This window comes from Oratosquilla oratoria, chromosome 43 (genome assembly GCF_046742065.1).
Source record: "Oratosquilla oratoria isolate Oo_2021 chromosome 43, ASM4674206v1, whole genome shotgun sequence".
In the NCBI taxonomy this organism is placed as follows: Eukaryota; Metazoa; Arthropoda; class Malacostraca; order Stomatopoda; family Squillidae; genus Oratosquilla; species Oratosquilla oratoria.
The window spans coordinates 36,088,675-36,113,674 of NC_134819.1; the positions used below are offsets into that span (position 1 = coordinate 36,088,675).

General features: G+C 41.0%; 1 protein-coding gene across 4 annotated transcripts in view; it reads left to right on the forward strand.

Moving 5' to 3' along the window:
* Nucleotides 1-25,000, forward strand: part of Hk (potassium voltage-gated channel subfamily A regulatory beta subunit hyperkinetic) — a gene marked incomplete at its 5' end in the record, with an annotated part of 361,653 nt that overhangs the window by 142,918 nt on the left and 193,735 nt on the right. For all 4 annotated transcript variants that reach the window (XM_076179720.1, XM_076179721.1, XM_076179722.1 and 1 more), the window contains 1 exon segment: nt 22,795-23,002. In XM_076179720.1, coding sequence (XP_076035835.1) covers nt 22,795-23,002 — 208 coding nt within the window.

Sequence of the window (25,000 nt, forward strand, 5' to 3'; positions counted from 1 at the left end):
TCCTTTTTTCCTCTCTTCTCACTTTTTAACATACTCATTTCTATAGTTTATAAATTTGTCATTTTTCAGGTTTTTGTCTTTTCTCCATCTTTTCCAAGCCCTGTCCCTTCTATCTTTTGCCTCACTGCATCTTTTGTTGAACCAGCATTTAATGTACACTCTCTCTAACTTCTGTCTTGATTGTAATTATCCATCAAGATATCCCATTTTCTTCCACTTTTGTCTCTTCCATGTAAAAATGTTCCCAGTTTCCATTCTGGAAGAATTTCTTTAGTTTTGCAAAGTCCGTTTTGTTGTACATCAATCTTCCTTTCTTATGCTTTTCATTTCTCTCCATGTATATTTCTTCTTTTAGTTCAGTCTCAATGAGTCACTCTTTCCAATTGGTGTCTTGTATTAGATTTTATCCACAATTTCATGTTCTGTTGTAAATATTAAATCTAGTTTCGACGGCTCCTCGTTATTTCTGTATATGGTGTTTTCACTGACTCATTGAGTCATTGTATATTCCATGGTCATGTCCAGAAGTACATTACCCCACAAGTCTTCTCCTCCTCTCACTATCATGTTCTCCCAACAAATTTCTTTGCAATTGAAGTCCCCCATAATTACCAGATTACCCCCGCCCATTAGTATCTCATTTAATGATTGCCTTGTATCTTCTAGCATTTTCGTATGCTCGTTCTCTTTCCAAGCGTTCGTGTGTGCGTGCGTGTGCGTGTGCGTGTGCGGGTTTTGTCGTCGAATGAATATGAATATTCATTAAGGAACCTGAGACAAGCAAATTTATTATGAGTCTGTAATAACGGCGTGGACGGGAGTTCCGAAAAGCGAAATGCATTCACGCACGCATGCCCGCACGCATATACACACACACACACTCACACACACAAACACACACACACACGCGCGCGCGGACGCTCTCTCTCTCTCTCTCTCTCTCTCTCTCTCTCTCTCTCTCTCTCTCTCTCTCTCTCTCTCTCTCTCTCTCTCTCTCTCTCTGCTCCCTCAGCTAAATAAAATCACCAGGCGACAATAAGATAATTATTCTTCTTAGCCTCGTTGAGCAGTCTGTCCGTCGGAGAAGGTTCACGATGAAAAGAAAATAGCATAAGTGGAGGTGAGATACTATTGCTACCTCCTCCTCCACTTCCTCCTCCTCCACTTTCTCCTCCTCCACCTATTCATCTTCCACCTCTTCATCCTCTTCCACCTTCTCCTCCTCCACCTTCTCCTCCTCCTCCTCCACCTCCTCCTCCACTTCCTCCTCCACTTCCTCCTCCACTTCCTCCTCCTCCACTTTCTCGTCCTCCACCTATTCATCCTCCTCCACCTCTTCATCCTCTTCCACCTTCTCCTCCTCCACCTTCTCCTCCTCCTCCTCCTCCACCTCTTCCTCCACCTCCACCTCCTCTTCCTCCTCTACTTCTTCATCCTCTTCCACCTCCAACTCCTCCTCCTCCACCTTCACTTTCATCTCCTCTTCCTCCACGTCCTCCGTATGGAGTTTCATTGTCAACATTGGTTGGGCGACTCCACACGGGGCCTGCACTCCACATGGAAACGCCAAATTCCACATCTTTCCCTTTACACTTCGCGATGACCTTTTCCCATGACCCTCCTCTGACCCAGCTTCCCATCTGACCTCGCTGCTGTTTCGGTTTTACTCCCCCCTCTCCCCCTTCCCCCTCTCTCCCTCTCTCCCTCTCTCTCTCTCTCTCTCTCTCTCTCTCTCTCTCTCTCTCTCTCTCTCTCTCTCTCTCTCTCTCTCTCTCTCTCTCTCTCCCTCTCTCTCTCTCCCTCTCTCTCTCTTCCCCACCTCCTCCTCCCCCCCTCCCACTTGACCTTCGGGCCTTCCCTCCCCAAAATTCCCCCTCTACTATGTCAGATATGTTCATTTCTCCACGTTTTCCTCCTCCTCTTTCTCTCTGTCTCCTCCTCTTCCTCTTCCTCCTCCTCCTCCTGGTCTTCATACTTCTCCTCCTACTCCTACTCCTCTTTCTCTCCGTCTTCTCTTTTTCCTCTTCCTCCTCCTCCTCCTCCTGGTCTTCATACTTCTCCTCCTACTCCTACTCCTCCTCCTCTTCTTCCTCTTGCTTCTCCTCCTCTTTCTCCTCTTTCTCCTCCTCCCCCTCCTCCTCCCCCTCCTGGCCTTCATACTCCTCCTCCTGGCCTTCATATTCCTCCTCCTCCACCTCCTCCTCCTCCTCTTCCTCCTGGCCTTCATATTCCTCCTCCTCCTCCTCCTCCTTTTCCTACACCTACTCCTCTTTCTCTCCCTCCTCCTCATCTCACTCCTACTTCTCTTTCTCATACCTGTACTCCTCTTCCTCATCTTTCCCATTCTACTCCCTCCTCCTCTTTTCTACCTGCCTCATTCCACTTCTCTTTTCTTCTCTTTTTTCTCTGATTTTCTATTATTTGTCTTCTATTCTCTTTTATCTCCTATTTTGCTCCGTCTTCCCCCATTTTCTTTTCACCTCTCATCTCCTCTCTTCTCTTTTGCTTTCCTATCCTCTTCTGTCTTCTCCTCTTCTTTCCTCTCTTCTTTTTCCCTTTCTTCTCCCCGTCCTCTTTTCTCCTCTTCTTTCCTCTCATTCCCTTCCTTTCCTTCCCTCTTCTCCTCCTTCTCCTTTCCTCTCTCCTTCTCTTCTCTTCTCTTCTGCCCCCTTTCTCCTCCTCTCTCCTCTCCTCTCCTCCACTCCCCTCTCCTCTCCTTCTCATATTCCTGTGAACATCTATTCTCTGAAAACATTTTATCTACGACCTATTTCTTGTCCACCTTGATGATCCAGCCTCTCTCTCCAGCATCTCCCTTCCCTCATCTTCCTTTCGACGGACGTGACGTCATCCACGTCGACTGAATAAAATCGCCTGAAGACAGCAAGGACGTCTATATCCTTTTGCGCCCATGCAGCACTGTATAGTTATTTTTTTTTTCTGCGCAAAATATGAAATAATGTAGACATTTATTTTTTACACAAAGAGATATTAGAATATGTATTCTATAATCTATATAGAGGGACGGTTTTCTGTGATAAATGTGAATTTAAATAATTTACCTATTTTGGTATTTGTTTATTCATATATTGACCTGTTTGTTTATTTGTTTATTCATTTATTAATTTGTTTATATCTGTATTTATTCATTTATGTGTTTGTTTATTAGTCTATATATACAGTTATTCATTTATCTATAATCTATTTATATATCGATTTATTTGTTCATTTTTTATTTCTTTATTTTTTCATCTATTCCTTTATTGTGTATTTGTTTATTTGTTTTTATGTATTTATTTTTATGTATTTATCGTTGATTTATTTATCTATGTATTTATTTGTTAACCTAACCATTTACTTGTTTATCAATTTGCTCATTTGTTTATTTGTCTATTTATCTTTTTAAGTATTTAGTTATTCATTTATTCATTTTATTATTAATTTATTTATTTGTTTTCATTAATCATGTCTTTTATATGTATTCATATTTTAACAGAATAATTCTAATGTTAAAAAAAGATATATGAACTTAAAATTGAATAAATATATGTCAGTAAATTTGATGTGATTTAAGAATTATGAATGGAAATGACCAATTAAAATAAAATCGATTTAAAAAAAAAATCCCCCATTACTTGCGTACCTGATTGAACTTTTCCTTATGTTCTTGCTGTCGTTAGACGATTTTATTCGTCTGGGAACTCCCCCCCAACTCCCGAGAGAGCAAAAGTGGTGGGGATTAACCAAGGCTTAAATGGGATTAAATTAGATTAGAGTGGAAAAGGTTTAATCCTAACTGGCAACCTCTGGGCTTCACCAATGTCGGACGAAATAGATGGTAATAAATAGATAAATGCGAAGTGAATAAAAATTAATAATTAATAAAGCTAAATATTGATATTTTTCTTCGTTTCTGTGCCGCACAAGAATATAAACAATTTGCTTTATGGAAGTTAACAAATAAGATTAAAAAAAAATGTCAATGTTTTTTAAGACATGGCAACCATCCAAGAACATATATGAATAAATAAAGAAAAGATAGACCACACTCACAAATAATAACAAACAGATAACGACTACACCAAAATACAAATTAATAAAAAGGTATTGCAACAAACAAAACAATTATAGACATCGTAATATATGATTTTTTCACACACACGCACACACACACACACGCACGCGCACACACACACACGCGCACACATACACACACACACGCACGCACGCACGTACATACACACATACAAACACACACACACACACACACGCACACACACACACACGCACGCACATACACACACACATACAAACACACACGCACACACACACACATACATTTATGATCTCTGAAATTTCATACGGGAGGACACTAACTGTCGATCACGAGTCCGACACATGAACCAAGACTGTGGTGAATTGCACACACAAACATACATGCACACAGATAGAGAGAGAGAGAGAGAGAGAGAGAAACACACACACACACACACACACACACACACACACACACACACACACACACACACACACACACACACACACACACACACACACACGACACACACACACACACACACACACACACACACACACACACACACACACACACACACACACACACACACACACACATGTATCTTATATTTTCACAGTATCATTCCATTTCAAGGAGGGGGGTGGCGTAGGTGGGGGGGATGGGGGGGGTGAGAGCTGAGAATTGCATCCCTGGACCTCATCATTACGGGAAACTTAGGACTTAAACTAGTCAAACTTGGAGACAATCACAAACAAACAAACAAACACTAGATTGAAATGGGACTATGCTCCAACAATTAAACACCAACATACACGCCCTTCAACATCTCCCTCTCTCCTCCCTCTTCTCTCTTATTCCTCTCTTCTTCCTCTTTCCTCTCTTCCCCATCTTCTCTTTCATTGCCCCACTCTCTTTGCCTTCTTCTCTCTCTTCCTCTACTTTCGTCCTCTTCTTTCCCTATTTCCTTTTCCCACTTCCCCTCACCTTCTTTCCTTTCCCTCCTTATCTTTCCTTTATTCCCCCTTTTACTTCTGTTTCCCTTCCCCTTCCCTTCTTTCCCTTCCCTCTTCCCCTTCCCTTTATTCCCCTTTTTACGTCTGTTTCCCTTCCCTTCTTTCCTTTCTCCTTTTCCCCCTCTGCCTCCTATTTCCTTTACCCCTCTTCCCCTTCCCTTTCCTACTCCATCTTTCCCCTCACCCTGTTCCTCCCTCAGCACCCTCCCTCACTTCCCCTTTCCCCAGCATCTCCTCCTTTCCTTTCTCCCCCATCCCTTTCTCTCCAGCATACAGAGGTCAAATCGTTTCATAATGTCCAACACATGTTTGAGAGAAATTAATTTTCGCGAATCTTTACTTTAACGCGTTTTCGCGAGTCTTTACTTTAACGCATACACATATTGTACCGACTTTATCCATACGCGCGAATATATAAACATAATCAAATTCAAACATACAAATATATACATACCCCATATGTTCTTGTGCTGGTGTGGGTGTATGCATGTGCGCATTTGTGTACAGGTACGTGTGTGTGTGTGTGTGTGTGTGTGTGTGTGTGTGTGTGTGTGTGTGTGTGTGTGTGTGTGTGTGTGTGTGTGCATGTGTGCATTTGTGTACAGGTATGTGTGTGGGTGTGTGCAAGTGTACATGTGTGAGAGTGTGTATGTGTGTGTGTGTTTGTGTGCGCATGTATGTTGCGTGTCTTTACCTAGTTCTATTATACGGGAAGGGAGCTATGCTCGTAGTGACCCGTCTTTGTATCTTTGAGTATCTAGTTTGTTCTTAAATTATTGTATGATTTTTGCACGTACTATTTTTTTGTCCAATTTGTTCCAGACGTGTGTGTGTGTGTGTGTGTGTGTGTGTGTGTGTGTGTGTGTGTGTGTGTGTGTGTGTGTGTGTGTGTGTGTGTGTGTGTGTGCGCGCGTTTGTGTGTATGTGTTTGTGTGTGTGGACGCAGGTGGCATTTTTTTCTCACTGAAGAAGAAATGTATATCCCAAAGATCAGATACAATAGAATTCTTTAAGATCCACTTCTCAAAAATTCTTAAGAAACGAAAACCGTCACCTTAAGAGAAATGTTTATACGTTTGAGTTAAGGAGAAGGGGAGGGGAGGAGGGGGAAAGAGGGGAGAGAAGGAGGTGGGAAGAGAGGAAAGGAGGAGAGGGAGTGGGAGGGGGGTGGTTAAGAATCCCTGAAAGTGGTTTTGTTAGGCCAGAGTCTCCCTACCAGATTACCAATACCGCTTGTCCAAGACCGAGGTACCCCGGAAACCCTCTACAACCAATTCTCAAAATTTCTTGAAGAGGAAGACGGAAGGCTTGTTTCTCTTGGTAAAGCTGGAGGTGTCCAGAAACAGAGGGGCATCCCGACCATTTTCACTAGTTTTGAGTTAAGCATGGATATATATTTCGGGTGAAAAATGTAATCACACATTTGTCAATCACGTGAAAACCACTTTTGGAGTAAAAAGACTGGAACCAATTCTCAAAATTTCTTGAAGAGGAAGACGGAAGGCTTGTTTCTCTTGGTGAAGCTGGAGGTGTCCAGAAACAGAGGGGCATCCCGACCACTTTCACTGGTTTTGAGTTAAGCATAGATATATATTATAGGTGAAAAATGTAATCACACATAATTTTGTCAATCACGTGAAAACCACTGTTGGAATAAAAATGACTGGAAACGGGGAATCTATATATTTCGATTACAAACTGCAATCCTCTTCAGTAGATACAAAAATGGAACAGTATATCCGGGGACCATCAAGTATGGACAAGAAAGTTCAGCTGTATTCCAACATGTTAAACAATTTAAACATTGTTTAGACTGGGACAAAGCTGAGCTCATATATAAGTCTAGATGTGAGTTCAGGAGGAAAATGGTAGAATCTACTGCAATTGAATACCAGCCCAATATAAACATTTCAAAGGGGCAATGGTCCCCGGATATAATTTCAGGACTTTTTATCATCAGCTTATTAAAAAGACATTTGCCTTCTGAGCCGAGGGTAGAGACCTCTCCCAATGTTTCCCTTCGTCATGTCAAGGGTGCTACTTATGTAGCTCTCACTATTCCATTTTTGTATCTACCGAAGAGGATTGCAGCTTGCAATCGAAATATATAGATTCCCCGTCTCCAGTCGTTTTTACTCCAACAGTGGTTTTCACGTGATGGATATATATATATATGGTGGAGTCAATAGTTGTTCAATACTATTACTATGCAAAAATATATCAGTTGGCATACACTGTGTATATTCTTTTGAGAGTCATGAATGACTACTTCCTGTCCCTCTCAGTTGCTAATAGGAAAGTATTCTCCAGATTAAAGAATACAGTCTTGAAGATTGTTAAAGCAACTAGTGCAGTTGATTTCAACCAGAATATATATATATATATATATATATATATATATATATATATATATATATATATATATAAATATATATAAAGAGAGAAAGTTAACGCCTTTTGACGATCCATGCTTAACTGGAAACCAGTAAAAGTGGTAGGGATGCCCCTCTGTTTCTGATTGAGGAAGACCTTGAAGAGGTAGTAACTGATCAGGACCCCTTCAAACCAGACCTAATCTCTCCTTCGCCAGAACCAAATCTGTAAAGTTTATCACAGTGTTTAATATGATGAGGCAAAGAAGGAAACAAGAGAGAGAGAGGGAGAGAGAAAATGGAAGGAAGAAGGTAAAAAGGAGGGAAGAGGAAGAAGGTAAGGAGACGAAGAAGGGAAGAAGAGGGAGGAGTAGATAGGAGTAGGAGGAAGGATGGTGTAGATAATGGAGAGAAGAGGCGGTGAGAAAAGGAGTTTGGACAAAAGAAACAAGATAAAACCAAATTTTTTTTGACGAGTAACACTGTTTATGAAGTGTAATGACAAATATTGACGAGCCAAAAGAGGAGAGAAGAGAAGAAAAGAGAAGAAAAGAGAGGAGGAGGGAAGAGAAGAGGAGAAAAGAAGAGAAAAAAGAAAAGAAAAGAGACGAGACGCGACGAGAAGAGAGAAGAGGAAAAGAAAAAAAGAAGAGAGGAGGTGAAGGGAGTAAAGAGAAGAGAGGAGAGGAAAAGAAAAAAGAGAAGAGAAGAGAGGTGACGAGAGAAGAGGCGAAGAGAAGAGAGAAGAAAGAAGAAAAGAGAAGAGAGGAGTGGAGGGAAGGAGAGAGGAGAGGAAAGGAGAGAAGAGGAAGAGAGGAGACGAGAGGAGAAGAAAGGAGAAGAGAGGAAAAGAGAAAAGAAAAGAGAGGAGATGTGACGAGAAAAGAGGAGAAAAGAAAAGAAAGAAGATAAAAGAGGAGATGTGACGTGAAAAGAGGAGAAGAGAAGAAAGAAGAGAGGAGGTGAGGGGAGAAAAGAGAAGAGAAGAGAAAAGGGGAGAAGATAGGATAGGGAAGGAAAGGAGAGAGGAGAAGAGAGAAGAGGAAAAGAGAAAAGAAAAGAGAGAAGAAAGACGAAGAAACGGAGGGAGAGAAGGAGGAAGAGAATTAAACGAATTAGAAATCAAGGAAACGAAAAAAGAGAGAATATGATGGAGAAAGGGAGGAGGAGGAGGAGATGATGGTGGGGAAAGGAGAAAATGGAAGAATGATGAAGAAGAGAAACAAACAGAACACCGGAAAATTGAAGGAAATGAAGGAGGAGAAAGTGAGAGAAGAGAAAGACAGGGAAGGACAACAGTGAAGAGGAAGAGGAAGAGGAGGAGAAAGAAAGGAAGAATAAGGAGAACAGGAGAGGCGTATAAGGAGGAAGAAGTAGAAAATAAGGAGAAGGAAGAAGAGAAAGAAGAGTAAGAGCAAGAGGAGAGGAGGAGGAGGAAAAGGAGGAGGAAGAGGAAGAGGAGGTGGAAGAGCGGGAGGAGTAGAAGGATGAAATAGTTCAGGGAGGAGGAGGAAGAGGAGGAGGAGGAGGAGGAAGAGGAAGAGGAAGAGTGGGAAGAGTAGAAGGATGAAATATAGTTCAGGGAGGAGGAGGAGGAAGAGGAGGAGAAGGAGGAGGAAGAGTAGAAGGAGGAGGAGGAAGAAGAAGAAGAAGAAGAGGAGGACAATTGGTAAGAGGGAAAAGAAAATGGTCACTTTGTAATAAGAAATAAAGAGAGGAAGAAGAGAGCGAGAAAGAGTTAAGAGAAGAAGAAGAGGCGAATGAGAAAGAGGAAGAGATTGTGAACTCGTCTTCTATTTCTTTTATGACATTTGTGATTTTTATTTCTAAACCTTTAGATAAATCATCACAACTTCTAGATTCACGAGTTAACATTTTATCACAAACACATATGTGCATACATATACAGTAACATACACAGACACATATGCATACGCATATATGAATGCATGTACATGCGTATACGTACACACACGCACGTACGCACACACACATATATATATGCACACTTATATACCAGGACGCGTATACACATATGTATATATACACACGTATATGCACATATATGGTTGCAGACACACACACACACACACACACACACACACACACACACACACACACACACACACACATACATACATACATACATACATACATACATGTATACATACATACATACATATATACATGTACACACAAACATACAATACATAAATTTTTCTACCCTGGATACAAAGATACAATCCTATGTGCAGATCTGGTAAGGGGCAGAGATTTTGACCAGAATAATATAATCACAAACGCATTCACACATGGAGAGGGAACGATAGAGAGAGAGAGAGAGAGAGAGAGAGAGAGAGAGAGAGGGAGGGGGTGAGAGAGAAAGAGGTCTGTGCAATTCTCTTTCACACTTCCAACTTTTATTTATTTGTTTGTTTCACTCGATTTGTCATGTTTTCTATTTATTCATTTTTTTTATTTCTCTATCCATTTGATTTAAATCTTATTTGTACGTTGACGCACCTATCTTGTTTTATTCATACATTCATTTATTTTCAATTTCTTTTCATTTCATTTGTTCTATTCTATTCTTATTTTATTCTGTCTTGTTTTAAATTATTCTGTTTTATTTAATTTTGTTCCGTTTGATTTTATTTTTATTTTATTTTATTTTTGCTGGAGACCAAATAGGCTTCGTGTCTTCAATGAATTGTAATAGTCAGAGTCGGGGAAGTGGGAGTGGGTGAGAGGGGGAGGGGAGAGGGGGAAGGGGAGTGGTAGGAGGGGGGAGGGGAGAGGGGGAGTGGTAGGAGGAGGGGAGGGGAGTGGGAGAGGGGGAGTGGTAGGAGGGGGAAGGGAGGGGGAGTGGTAGGAGGAGGGGGAGGGGAGAGAGGGGGGTGGGAGAGGGGGAGTGGTAGGAGGGGGGTAGTGGAAGAGGGGGAGAGGGAAGGGATACATGCGAGACTATCTATCTCTGTCCCTCCCACCATCCCCCCTCCCTCTTCCCTCCCCCTCTCCCTCCTCCCTCCTCCCTCCTCCCTCCTCCCTCCTCCCTCACCGTCGTCCATTGAAGTTTGTATTCGATTTCAACTTGGCTCATCCCAATTGATCTTTCCCTATTGGCCTCCTCCTCTTCCTCCTCCTCCTCCTCCTCCTCCTCCTCCTCCTCCTCCTCCTCTTTCTCTTCCGTCTCGTCCTTCTTCCCTGGCACGCCTCTCCTCCTCCCCCACTCCTCCCTCCTCCCTTCCATTCTTCTCGCCTCCCTTCCTACTCGTCTCTCTCTTTCTCTTCTTCTTCCTCCCCCTATTTCCTCCTCTCTCATCATCATCATCATCCTCTTTCTCTTCTTCCTCCTCCCTTTTCCTCATCCCTCATCCTCATCCTCTCTTTTCCTCTTCTCTCATCTTCCTTCTCCTCCTCATTCCATTCCCCACAGCCTCCTCCTCTTCCTCCCTTTTTCACCTGCTTCCTCTTTCTCCTTCCTCTCTCCTCCTCCTTATTTTCCTTTTCGTCCTCCTCCTCCTCCTCCTCCTCCTCCTCCTCCTCTTCTTCTTCCTCCTCCTGCCGTGGTCTTGGTCGGGGTCCTCTTTATTATCTTAAATATTCCGGACTCCCCAAAGTAACATCAGGCAAGGATTTAAATAGCCCATCTTACCCTTTCCCTCCTCCTCCTCTTCCTCTTCCTCTCCTCTCTTCCTCTCTCTCTCTCTCTCTCTCTCTCTCTCTCTCTCTCTCTCTCCCTCTCTCTCTCTCTCTCTCTCTCTCTCTCTCTCTCTCTCTCTCTCTCTCTCCCTCTCTTTATATATGCACACACATACATACACACACATATACACACACATACATACACACACATATACACACATATACACACACATACATACACACACATATACACACATATACACACACATATATACCCTCCCTTTCTTCATCTTTTTCTTTTTCTTTCATTCTCTCTTCACGCTCCATGCATTCATTACCCTTCTCCCGTCTTTCTGCAAGCTCTTCACTCATCCTCCTCCTCCTCCTCCTCCTCCTCCTCCTCCTCCTCCTTCCTTTCCTTCCCCAAAACTGTCATCCTTCTACCCACACAATTCTTCCCTTCAACTTATTCTCCTCTTTGTCATCATCATCATCATCTCCATCATCATCGTCGTCGTCATCATCATCATCATCATCATCATCATCATCATCATCACCATCATCATCTCCATCATCGTCGTCATCATCATCATCATCATCATCATCATCATCATCATCATCATCATCATCATCATCATCATCATCATCATCATCATCATCATCATCATCATCATCATCATCATCGTCTTATTCGTCGTCATCATCATCATCATCATGTCAGAGTCATCATCATCATTTTATTTTTCTTCCCGTCCTGGTCCTGTTTCTCGTATTCTTGTTCCATCTCTTCCTCCTATTCCTCCTTTTCTACTCCTACTGCTTCTATTCTTCCCCCTGCTCTTCCTCGCTCTTCCTCCTCTTTTTTTCTCTTCCTCCTCCTGCTCCTCCTCATCTTCCCCTTCAACGTTTGCCTCTGTTCTATTCCGTTTTCTTCCACCTCGTTCCATTTTCTTCGGGCAAGTTTCATTCTTCCGCCTCCTTCCATTTTCTTTTACCTGGAAGAGTTTCTGCCACATTGACATTTTCTTTCGCCTCATTTTGGTCTTTTCACAATGAGGACATCTACCTCTCTCTCTCTCTCTCTCTCTCTCTCTCTCTCTTTCTCTCTCTCTTCTCTCCTCTCCTCTCTCTTCTATCCTCTCCTTTCTCTCTCTCCTCTTCTCTTGTCTCTTCTCTCTTCTCTTCTCTCTCCTCTCCTCTCTCCTCCCTCTCTCTCTCTCTCTCAATTTCTCTCTCTCTCTCTCTCTCTCTCTCTCTCTCCCCTCTCTCTCTCTCTCTCTCTCTCTCTCCTCTCTCTCTCTCTCTCTCTCTCTCTCTCTCTCTTTCTCTCTCTCTCTCTCTCTTTCTTTCTTTCTTTCTTTGTCGTCCTTTTTATTTTCCTCTTCCACAGTGTGTTAGCAGAAGCTATCTTTGTCCTCTTCGTCATCCTCATAATTTTTTCTTCCTATTGGCATTTTTTCTATTATTTCTTTAATTTTTTTTCTAAATTTACCTTTGTTATTTCCTTTGTTTGTATAATATTTTTATTTCGCTTTATTGTATTTTACTATTTTCTTTGTCCTGTTTATTTTTTTTTTTCAATTTTTGTGATATTTTAGACCCTCCTCTTCCACTCCCACTCACTCTCCCACTTCCACTCCTACTCTCTTCCCTTTCCACCTCCCATTCCCTCCCCCTCAACCTCTGTAGTGAACGTGTGTGTGTATACGTGTGTGTTTGTGTGTGTGTGTGTGTGTGTGTGTGTGTGTGTGTGTGTGTGTGTGTGTGTGTGTGTGTGTGTGTGTGTGTACCTGTGTGTGCTCATGTACATGTGGATGTACGTACACAGTCTCATACATATGTACAAGTACAAAGCCTTCTCCTCCTCCCACTCCTCCTCCTCCTCCTACTCCTCTTCCTCCTCCTTTTTGTCCTCCTCTTCCTCCTTCTTTTCGTCCTCCTCCTCTTCGTCCTCCTCCTCCTTTTCGTCCTCCTCCTCTTCGTCCTCCTCCTCCTCCACCTCTTCTTCTTCCTCCTCTTCCTCATCTTCTTCCTCATCCTCCTCTTCCTCGTCCATTTTCGCCCCGTCCCCGTCGCTCTCTGCGCTTTTTCACAGTTCCTCTCCTCTTCTCTTCAATTAAATTGTCTCCTTCTCTCGTCCTCTACTCCTCTTCCTCTTTTTCTTCCTCTTTGTCGTCTTCTTTCTCCCCCTGCTTCCCCTTTCTCTTCTCCCTCTTCCGTAACACTATATTTTCCTCCTCCTCCTCCTCCTCCACCTCCTTTTTCTTATCCTAATACCCCTCCTCACTCTCCTACTTTTCACCCTCCTCCAAAACCCTTCTCCTCCTCCTCCTCCTCCTCTTCTTCTTCCTTCTCCTTCTCTTCCTCCTCCTCTTCTTCCTCCTCCTCTTCCTCCTCTTCTTCCTCCTCCTCTTTCTCCTCCTTTTCCCCCTCCACCACCACCATCTCCTACTCATCCTCATCATAATACTTCTCACCTTCCTCTTCTTCCCGCTCCTCTTCCTCCTCCTCCTCCTCCTCCTTTTCTCCTCCTCTCATCCTTCTCCTCCTCCTCTCATCTTTTTCCTCCCCAGCCTTATCCTTATCATCCTCATTATCCTCATCTTAAGAGTAATTCTCATTCTCATCTTAAGAGTAATTCTCATCCTCATCTTAAGAGTAATTCTCATCCTCGTCTTAAGAGTAATTCTCATACTCATCTTAAGAGTAATTCTCATCCTCATCTTGAGAGTAATTCTCATCCTCATCTTAAGAGTAATTCTCATCCTCGTCTTAAGAGTAATTCTCATCCTCATCTTAAGAGTAATTCTCATACTCATCTTAAGAGTAATTCTCATCCTCATCTTAAGAGTAATTCTCATCCTCATCTTAAGAGTAATTCTCATCCTCATCTTAAGAGTAATTCTCATCCTCATCTTAAGAGTAATTCTCATACTCATCTTAAGAGTAATTCTCATCCTCATCTTAAGAGTAATTCTCATCCTCATCCTTATTCACCTCCTCATGATATTACTCCTCTTCACTCTCCATTGTCTCTCTTCTTCCTCTTCTTCCTCTTCCTCCTCTTCCTCCTCTTCCTCTCTTTCCTCCTGTCTTTTCTTCTTCAGAGCTTCCGTTTTGTCACCTTTTGTGACGAAATGACAATTTTCAATTCCCTTCTGTTTGCCAAATCCTTCTTTCCTTTCTATCTTCTTCAATCTCAACTCCTGGCTCGTTTCTTTTCTTCTTCCTGATCCTTACTTCCTTGTCTCCTTCCTATTTCTCCTCCTCCTCCTCCTCCTCCTCCTCCTCCTCCTCTTCCTTCTCCCTCCTCCTTCGTCCCCTCCCCCGTCCTGTCTCCTCTTTTCTCTCTCACAATCTCCCCTCTCTCGTCTCCCCTTACTCTTTTCTCGTATTTTCTTTTCTACCTCCTCTTTAGCATTTCCCCTCTTCACCCTTTTCCCCTCTTTACTCTCCCCTATCACATGTCCCCTCCCTTTCTCCCGTCTCTCCCTTCTCCCCTTACCCTCTTCCCTTTCCCTCTCTCCTCCTCCTCATCCCTCTCCCCTCCCCCTCTTCGATCTCCCCCTCCTCCCTCTCTCCTTCCACTCTTCCCTCGACCCTTTCCCCTCTTCCCTCTCCCCTCCGCCCCTCTCCCATCTTTCCTCTCCCTTATCCCCTCTTCCCTCTCCCCTCCGCCCCTCTCCCATCTTTCCTCTCCCTTCTCCCCTCTTCCCTCTCCCATTTCCCCTCTTCCCTCTCCCCTCCCCCTCTTCCTTCTCCTTTCCTCTTCCCTCTCCTCTCCACCTCTTTTCTCTTCCCTCCTCCTCTTCCCTCTCCCCTCCTCCTCTTCCCTTTCCCCCTTCCCCCTCTCTGCTCCACCCCTTTCCCCTCTCCCCTTTCCCCTCTCTCCCCTCCTCTGTCTCCCCTCTTGGCCGCGGTATCACATGGTACGGATGCCTGGTCCGCTGTCGGTCAAGCAAAGCAGATATGACATTTTTAATTCCTCTTGTTCCTCCTCCTCCTCCTCCTTCTCTTCCTCCTCTCCCTCCTCTCCCTCTTCTTCCTCCTCTTCCTCATCTTCCTCCTCTTCCTCCTCCCCCCTATTCTTCCTCCTCCCCCTCCTCTTCCCCTGTCCTCTTCTTCGTCCCCTTCTCATCCTTCTCTCCTACCCCTCGTCCTCCTCCTCCTCTTCTTTCTCCCCTACTCATCCTCCTCTCTTCGTCTTCTTCCTCCCCTCTTCTTCCTCGTCCTCTTCTTCCTCCTCCCCTCTTCATCTTCCCATCCTCATCTTCCCCCTCCTCTTCTTCCTCTTCCCATCCTCATCTTCCTCCTCCTCCTCTTCCTCTTCCCATCCTCATCTTCCTCCTCCTCTTCCTCTTCCCATCCTCATCTTCCTCTTCCTCTTCCTCTTCACCCTCCTCTTCCTCCCTCTTCTTCCTTCTCCTCTTCCCCCTCCTCTCCTCCTCCTACCCCTCCCCTCCTCCTCTTCTTCCTCTTGCACCACCCCTCTTCCTCCTCCCCTCCTCCTCTTCCTCCCACATCATCTCTTTGTTATCATATACTTTTTAAGGTGAAAACTCATTTAGGATATATCCTATTCAAAATTGTCAAAATGATGATGAAAATTATTTTTTTCATGATTTAAATCTATCTATTCGTATATCTATTTATCTATCTATTAATTTATATAAATTCATTGTTTTCTTATCGAAAAGAAAGGATTCTGAACAGCAATGAAATCTTCTGATATGTGACAAGATAATAATGTAAATTTCCTTTCGTTGTTTTTTCTTCTACATATAATTTTCAGAAATCCTTGCGTGGGCCGACATTGCATATATACACACAAAATAATGATGATGATGATAATGATGATGATAACAATAATAGTAATAACAATAATAATGATGATGATAATTGATAACAACAACAAGGGAATTGGTACAGATTTTCTTTTCTTTAATCTTTATTTAGGTCGAGATGAAGATTATTATTATCATTATTATTATTATTATTATCATTATTATTATTATTATTATTTTCATTATTATTATTATCATTACCATTACCATTTTATCATTTTATCATTTTATCAATCATTTTATCAATCATTTTATAATTTTATCATTTTATCATTTTATTATCATTATTATCATTATTATTATTATTATTATTATTATTATTATTATTATTATCAATATTATTATTATTATTATTAATGATAATTTCCAAGCGCATGGGATTGACCCTCTTTCGCTTTTTTTTTTTTTTTTTTTTTTTTTTCTCGCGTCTCTTCCCCCCTCTCTCTCTCTCTCTCTCTCACTCTCTCTCTCTCTCTCTCTCTCTCTCTCTCTCTCTCTCTCTCTCTCTCTCTCTCTCTCTCTCATTTTGGTAACGGAGAAGTGGACAGAGAGAGAGACTTTTTAGTGTGACACACCACTAAAAAATGGAAAAAAATAGATAAAGAATTAATCAGTTTATTGTTGATATGCGACAACACTAAGCGTAATGAATACAAAAAATATTGTTTTTGTTTATATATTACGTCCGAATACGGTAAATTCGTGTAATTTTGGTAAAAAGATAAATATTAAACTCAGATAATAGAGCGTGATTGCATGTAAGCATCAGGATTCTACAGAACTTGTAACCAGCGTTTCTATCCTTAAGGACAATATCACCCCGAAGAGGTCTACGTAACTCTGATCCGATGGGGTGTCGATTGTGGTGGAAAGCAGAAGAATGTGAAAAAAATATATCATGCATGTACCTGTATGTACGTATGTGTGTGGAATTTTTAAGTCACGGGTCTAGTTCCGAGTTTCTGAGTTTATTCCTGACCGGTTTCGCTCTACGCTTCTTCAGAGGAAGAAGCATAGAGTGAAACCGGTCAGGAATAATCTCAAACTCGGAACTAATCCCGTGACTTCTTTTTCCATCTTCATCAACTTGTCGCAATGTCCCAGCATGTATGTATATGTATGTATGTATGTAAGCATGTATGTATGTATATATATATGTTCTGTGTATGTATGTACATTTTGTATACACACACACACACACGGGTCACTACGAGCATAGCTCCCTTCCCGTATAATACAACTACAGTCTGTTCACTCAGGAAATCTCTGTCGATGTGCGTGGTACAGCTCCCATAGGTTGGTAGGACTGCTACCGTTTAAAAAAAAATATTTAGTACATTGTGTTACCTTTTTCCACTTTTCTCAACTATTATGTAAGATAGCCAGATTTGCTATATTGCAATTGGATAATGAAGGGTTATACTACAATGTTACTATATTTAGAAATGAAAAGAGTTATAAATGTTTTAATTACGGCGAGTATAAATCAGATGACAAGATATTACAATTTATGCAACATTTTATTATTTATATTTGCATATGTCATTATAGCAAACTTACAATAAAACGTGTGGTTTAATGAATAATTATGTCGTGAACACGATGGTGTTCTTAGAATTTACATACGGAGAAATATAGAAAAGAAAATTAAACATTCACGACAGTGCACGACACAATGTCGAAAGACAGAATATCGAAACGACAGAATGTCGACTGCGACAAAATGTCGACATTTCATATATCGACGTGATTATGTACATTGTTTATATCAGTATATTGTATTGTGTATAGAATGAAGCAACATTAAGAGATAGAAATATTCCATTGAATTTAATAAGCCGTGAAAAACTTCAATCTGGAGGTATTTAATTTAAGCCGTCACTATCAATCCCTCCCTCACTCCCTCCCACCCTCCCTCCCTCCCTCCCATGCCTTCCTCCCTCCTCCCTCCTCCCTCCCGTGTCATAATATAATGTCTCCTCGCACAAAAGCACGTGAATGTTTCATTTTCTCTTCTATATTTCTCCGTATGTAAAATCTAAGAACACCATCGTGTTCACGACACAATTATTTATTGAACCACATATTTGATTGTAAGCTTGCTATAATGACATATGCATATAACAATTAATAATAAAACATTGTATAAACTGTAATATCTTATCATCTGAATTATATTCGCCGTAATTAATACATTTATAACCTTTTTCATTTCTAAATATAGTAACATTGTAGTATAACCCTTCATTTTCCTATTGCAATATAGCAAATCTGGCTATCTTACATAATACTTGAGAAAAGTGGAAAAATGTAACACAATGTACTAAATATTTTTTTAAAACGAGAGTGGAGGTAGCCCAGAAGCAGTCCTACCAACCTATGGGAGCTGTACCACGCTCATCGACAGAGATTTCCTGAGTGAACAGACTGTAAGTAAATACAAAGGTAAATGCACACACACACACACACACACACACACACACACACACACACACACACACACACACACACACACACACACACACACACACACACACACACACACACACACACACACACACACACACACACACACACACACACACACACACACACACACACACACACACACACACACATATATATATATATATATATATATATATATACATTTATAATATATATATATATGTATATATATACATATATACATTTATAATATGTATGTATATATTTATATATGTATATATATATACATATATACATATATATATTTATGTATATATATATATATATATGTGTGTGTGTGTGTATGTATATATATATATATATATATATATATATATATATATATATATACACATATGTGTGTATGTATATTTATATGCATATATGTATATATTTCATAGCATAGGTACGATTCTTATTCTAGTTAATGCATTTGTGAGTAGAAATTGAGAGCTGCCTTTAGCATTGGAACAGCCTTCATTATCTGGCCCGTGTCATGTCACTTACTTTCCAATTACGCCACAATTCGTATTTAACAAACGCGGGCGGCGGCTCGATAGAAAACAAATTATTCTCGTTGTGGCTGTATATGTTAAGAGTCGAGTGTGTGTTAGGTGAAAGAGAGAGAGAGAGAGAGAGAGAGAGAGGAGAAAAGGAGAGAGGGAGTTGTAGGATATCAAATTGGGTCTGTTATGAGAAATATATGAATATTTTCTTGGCGTAAAAGATTCATTTCGTTTTCGTTTTTTCGTTTTTTTATAGACACATCAGTCGGCTGGGCACTGCGTGGATTTTATCGTCTGATTGTAGACGATTTTATTCAGCTGATGAGGCATAATTGAGATATAAAGCATTTCAACCGATACCCTCCCCCTCTCGCCTCCCTCACTCCCCCTCCCCCTCTCACCTCCCTCTCTCCCCCTCCCCCTCTCACCTCCCTCTCTCCCCCTCCCCCTCTCACCTCCCTCTCTCCCCCTCCCCCTCTCACCTCCCTCTCTCCCCCTCCCACCTCCCTCTCTCCCCCTCCCCTCTCCCCTCCCTCTCTCCCCCTCCCCCTCTCCCCCTTCCCCTCTCCCCCTTCCCCTCTCCCCCTTCCCCTCTCCCCCTTCCCCTCCCCCCCGTCCCCTCCCCCTTCCCCTCGCCCTCTCCCCCTTCCCCTCTCCCCCTCCCCCTCTCCCTCTCCCCCTCCCCCTCCCCCTTCCCCTCTCCCCCTCCCCCTCCCACTCTCCCCCTCCCCCTCTCCCCTCCCCCTCTCATCTGACTCTCTCCCCCTCCCCCTCTTCCCTTCTCTCCCTCCCCCTCTCACCCTCTCCCCTCCCCCTCTCCCCTCCCCCTCTCCCCTCCCCCTCTCCCCTCCCCCTATCATCTGACTCTCTCCCCCTCTCCTTCCTCCCTCCCCTCCCCCCTCTCCTTCCCCCCTCCCCTACCCCCTCCCCCCTCTCCTTCCCCCCTCCCGTCCCCCCTCTCCTTCCCCCCTCCCGTCCCCCCTCTCCCCTCCCTCTCTCCCCTACCCCTCTTCCCCCTTTTGATAATGCCTTTTATTTATCTATTCACTTATCTTTTATTATTTGATTTGATTTTATTTTATTTTATTTTTTCTTTATATTATTTTATTATCAATATTTTTTCTTAAATGACATTTCAAGTCCCAGTTTATGACGTCAATGCAAGCATACGATCTTAAAATCCCACGACAAAGGCATTCATGCCTAGCCACCCCGTAGAGCCAGTAACGACTAAAGAATTTATAGAAACAATGATCTGTATTCATCAACCATACACTAAAATACAATGAAATACATCGGAATACAACGGAAGAGGATCCAGACAGCGACCATTTCCCGAAAAGCCTAAACCGGCAAAAAATAAATAAATAAATAAATAAATAAAAAATGAAAAAAAAATGATAAAGACGGATTCCGTTTTTTTCGGCTATAGGTATAGCCCGGCCCAAAAAAGGGAAAGTGAATGAATGAATGATTACATGCATGCTAAAATAGTAAGCTGGCCTGCAGTTCAAAAACACTTAACTTTTTTTAATACAAAAATGAATCATTTGCAAACTGAAAGCATAGCAACTGAAAAAATAAGTATATGAATAAATCAACAAATGATTAAGAACATGAGTAAATTAATATATGAATAAATAAATAAGATATATAGATAAATAAATAAATTAATAGATAAATAGATGAATAAATAAATAATAAAAAATAAGTAAATAAAAATCATAAGATATATAAATAAGTAATAAATAAGTACATAAATAAAGATCATCATAAGATAGATAAATAAATAATAAACAAGTAAATAAGTAAATAAAGATCAAAAGATATATACAAATTTAACACAATTCCGGGTGATTTTATTCATCCCCTTTCCCTCCGGGTGCTACTTTTCCTTTTACTCCAACCCTCACCTGAATTTCAGTCAATTCTGTGATGCCACCAGGGGCACGAACGTGTATGCGTGTGTGTGTGTGTGTGTGTGTGTGTGTGTGTGTGTGTGCGCGCGTGATTCACCATGGTCTTGGATCACGTGTTGGACTCGTGATCGAGTTATTTCCCTCCCGGAAGAGAGCTCAGAGCTCGTACATGACCGATCTATGGGTAATGATGTGACCTTACACGAACACACACACCCAACTCCCCGCCCACGAGAGTTGAAGTAACGACTCGCAGCGGAGCGATACTAATATTATTTCAGCCCTGGGCGGGATTCGAACCCAGACCGCCGTAGTGGCGGCCGGGAGCTCTACCAACTGTACCATCGAGTCGCGTGTGTGTGTGTGTGTGTGTGTGTGTGTGTGTGTGTGTGTATGTGTGTGTGTGCGTGTGTGTATCTTTATCGTAATCAAATCAAACAAACAATCTATATACAGTATATCTACAGTAGAAACGAAACTTACACGGGAGTGTGTGTGTGTGTGTGTGTGTGTGTGTGTGTGTGTGTGTGTGTGTGTGTGTGCTTTTGGCTACCTCCCGTGTAAGGAGGAAAAAGCCTTTGGTATATGTATGTATGTAGGAACGAAACTGACTGTTTGGTGTGGACTGTTGTTGTGTTCCCTTATTTGCGTCAAGGAAAGAAAGAAAACACTAAGAAGAACAAAGACTTTAAAGAAACATGCAGCTATGAATGAACGGCGATCATTCATATGCTATAAATATAATTTATTTATTTTATTTTATTTTATTTATCTATTTATCTATTTATTTATTTATTTAGCTGCGTGCTACAGAAACGAGTGTAAAATCAATCAAAACCAATCAAGTGATTGATAATCTATTTCGGTTGATATGGAGTTCGGAATAGAAAATAGATTTTTTTTATTGCTTCGCTGCTGAAGTTCTCTTACCTGTTTGCACACAATAAGATTAAAAAACGAAAAACTTGTGTTATTTATCTATGTGTCTATTTCTAATTTTATTCCGTTTTATTTTTGCTTAATCTATTTATTTATATATTATTAATCTATTATTCTCTTTATTTATTTATTTTGTTCTATTTTGTTTTACCTATTATCTATCTACTAAGTCGTTTGTTTATTAACTAATTAATCTATTTTATTTACATATTTAATCATCTATCATATATTTATTTACCTATTTATCTCATTACTCATTTATTTATCTATATTTCATTTATATACTTATTTATATATTCATTTATTTATCTACTTATATATCTATTAATTCATTTATGTGTTTATCAATTTCATTCTATACACTTTTATATATTCATTTCTCTTTTATTCTTGTTTGTTTTCTTCTTTCCGTGTTTTTATTCTTTATGAAAAAGATTCCTATAGCCAAAAGGGAAAACTGACCTCAGGTCAATTCTGTGACCTCGGGTCATCTGGACTGAAGTGAATATTTCATTCTTAGTGAAAGATCTGGTTGGGAGGATTATTTTTTTTTTATCCAAGTTAAACAAAAAATGTCAGGATGTCATATAATCTACGTATATTTTGAAAAGTTAAAAAATTATGATGTATTTTATAATTCATATATATGTGTGTGTTTATGTGGGTGTGGGTTGTGGGTGTGTGCGTGTGTGTTTGCGCGCGCGCGCGCGTGTGTGTATGTGTGTGTGTTTGCGTATGCATGTGTGTGTGTGTTTGCGTATGTATGTGTGTGTGTGTGTGTGTGTGTATGTGTGTGTGTGTGCGTGTGTGTGTCTGTGTCTGTGCCTGCGTGTGTGTGTGCGTACGTGTGTATGTGTGTGTGTGTGTGTGTGTGTGTGTGTGTGTGTGTGTGTGTGTGTGTGTGTGTGTACGCTTGTTTGCATGTATACACATGTATACACACATATCTTCTGTATACCCTTTGTTACTGAAACATCTCCACCCCTGTCTCCCATTCTAACGTTGTTCTCCTCGTTGTCTCCTCCCATAGGGTCATGGGTCACCTTCAGCCCTCAGGTGTCGGAGGAGCAGGCGGAGGAGATTGTCACGGTAGCCTACGAGAGCGGCATCAACCTCTTCGACCTCAGTGAGGCTTACTCCGGTGGCCGAGCCGAGGTCCAGATGGGCAACATACTCAAGAAGAAAGGTTGGAGAAGGTCCTCCTACCATGTCATCACTAAGGTCTACTGGAACTCCAAGTAAGTGTCACTTGAAGTCTGAGGGTCTAAGAATCACTCTAGTTTATTTCTCTTTGTTCTTTGTGAAAGGCGAGAGCGAGAGGAACCTCTTGTTTTTTGGGGTCATATAGGGCCTCGGAGCCTGCTTTACGAACCCGAAGCTTAGGGTCATTTTCACAGTCATTCGGGATCGTATGATCCAGTCCGAAAACACAAAGGGGTCAGACTTGCACAGTCTGGGAGATCACATTGGTAAACACGTCAACGATGGGTTTCACAGTCAACAATACGTTAATTTCCATGCTTACTAGTGTGGGAAACCTCTTTGCGAAGGTTGGTACGACTGATTATATAAATTGTCAACCCTGTCTCTTTCCAGGACGGAGGTTGAAAACCGCATCTGCCGTTTTCTAATAATAGTTGATAAATAATGATGATAATTGATAGTAATTAATAACAGTTAATCAAAAGAGGATTTTTCAGAATTAAAAAGCGATTTCGACAAAAGAAAATTATATATTTCCTAAAAAAAAGATATTTTACCTTTGATGGAATATGTCAGTGGGACACATCGAAAACGCAATGTTTTAGGTTAGTAGTGAATCTGGGACTCATAGCAGCAATTGAAATTTATATATATATATATATATATATATATATATATAATTGTGCGTGTGTGTGTGTGTATTACTGACAATAGTAAGAGCATACTTTCTTGTATCTCTGAATTCCAACAGAATTACAAAACAGACTGCTGTGCCTAGCGACCTCCCAATTCCAACCATCCCTTCCCCCCCCCCCTATTTTGGGAAAAATAAAGAATGAGACTTGTAATGAAGTTACGTCTGTTAGGTTATAAGACCTAGAAACTGCCAAAACTCTAAATAAAGGGGAAAAAAGGGAAGATTATGTTTATAGAAATAAAATTGGGTCATGGCGAGACCGTTCTGCATGATTTTTTTTTTTTTTTTTTTTTTTTTTAAAGCTGCAACGGTCTGCCATTGATGTGAAAATCTGTGCGACTGCTGCAAGGTGTCTGAGCCTTCAGAGTTCTGGGACGTAAGCTTCGAAGAATTTCGACAAAGAACATACATGTCTAGACTCTATAGGAGTGCTAGCATGGAGTTGTGGGATCCATCCCTTTCATGCGACTCCCTCAAGCGTGACTTTCGGCTCTTGAACTTCGCTTTCTAACCCCGCATGGAGTGGAGTTGAAGTGTGGTCGTTGCATTGGATCGCAGGCAGAGACTTATGTCGTTTTTGTTTCAGAATAATGTCGACATTTTATCAATACACAAAAATAAGAAGTTTCAATATATATATATATTATATATATGTATATATATATATACATATATATACATATATATATGTATATATATGTATATGTATATATATATATATATATATATATATATATATACAGCACTGAATGTGTCCCAGTGACCAGATATACATTTTCATCAACCACAATTCACTATAATTCTAAGCTATCAACATCGAGATACTCGAGAAGGCCAACATGCAGAAATTGAAATGTGGTACAGCCAGTGATTCGAACCTGTGCTAGTACGTGCCAAGTGATAGTGACTCACCCGATTGCTCCATCATACACACATACACACACACACACACACACACATATATATATATATATATATATATATATATATTATATATATTTATATTTACATATACATACATATATATGTATGTATTATATAATATATATATATATATATATATATATATATAATGTTCTTGTGTATAAAAACCGGAATGAGTGTAAGCATTCCATGCGGCTACTTGAAAGAGTTTCCGATCTAACGGAAATGAAAAACCGTTACGATGGGGGTTAAAAAAATGGGGAGGAAATTTGAACTTATCGACAACGGCCTTGAGAAGAACCAGATGATATTCAAGATGTATTCTGCTTCCCCTTCGTCAGTACTTGTACTACTTCTCTTCCAAAGTTGGCCTTGGATCTGAAGGAGACGTAGGAAGAGGAGGAGGAGGAGG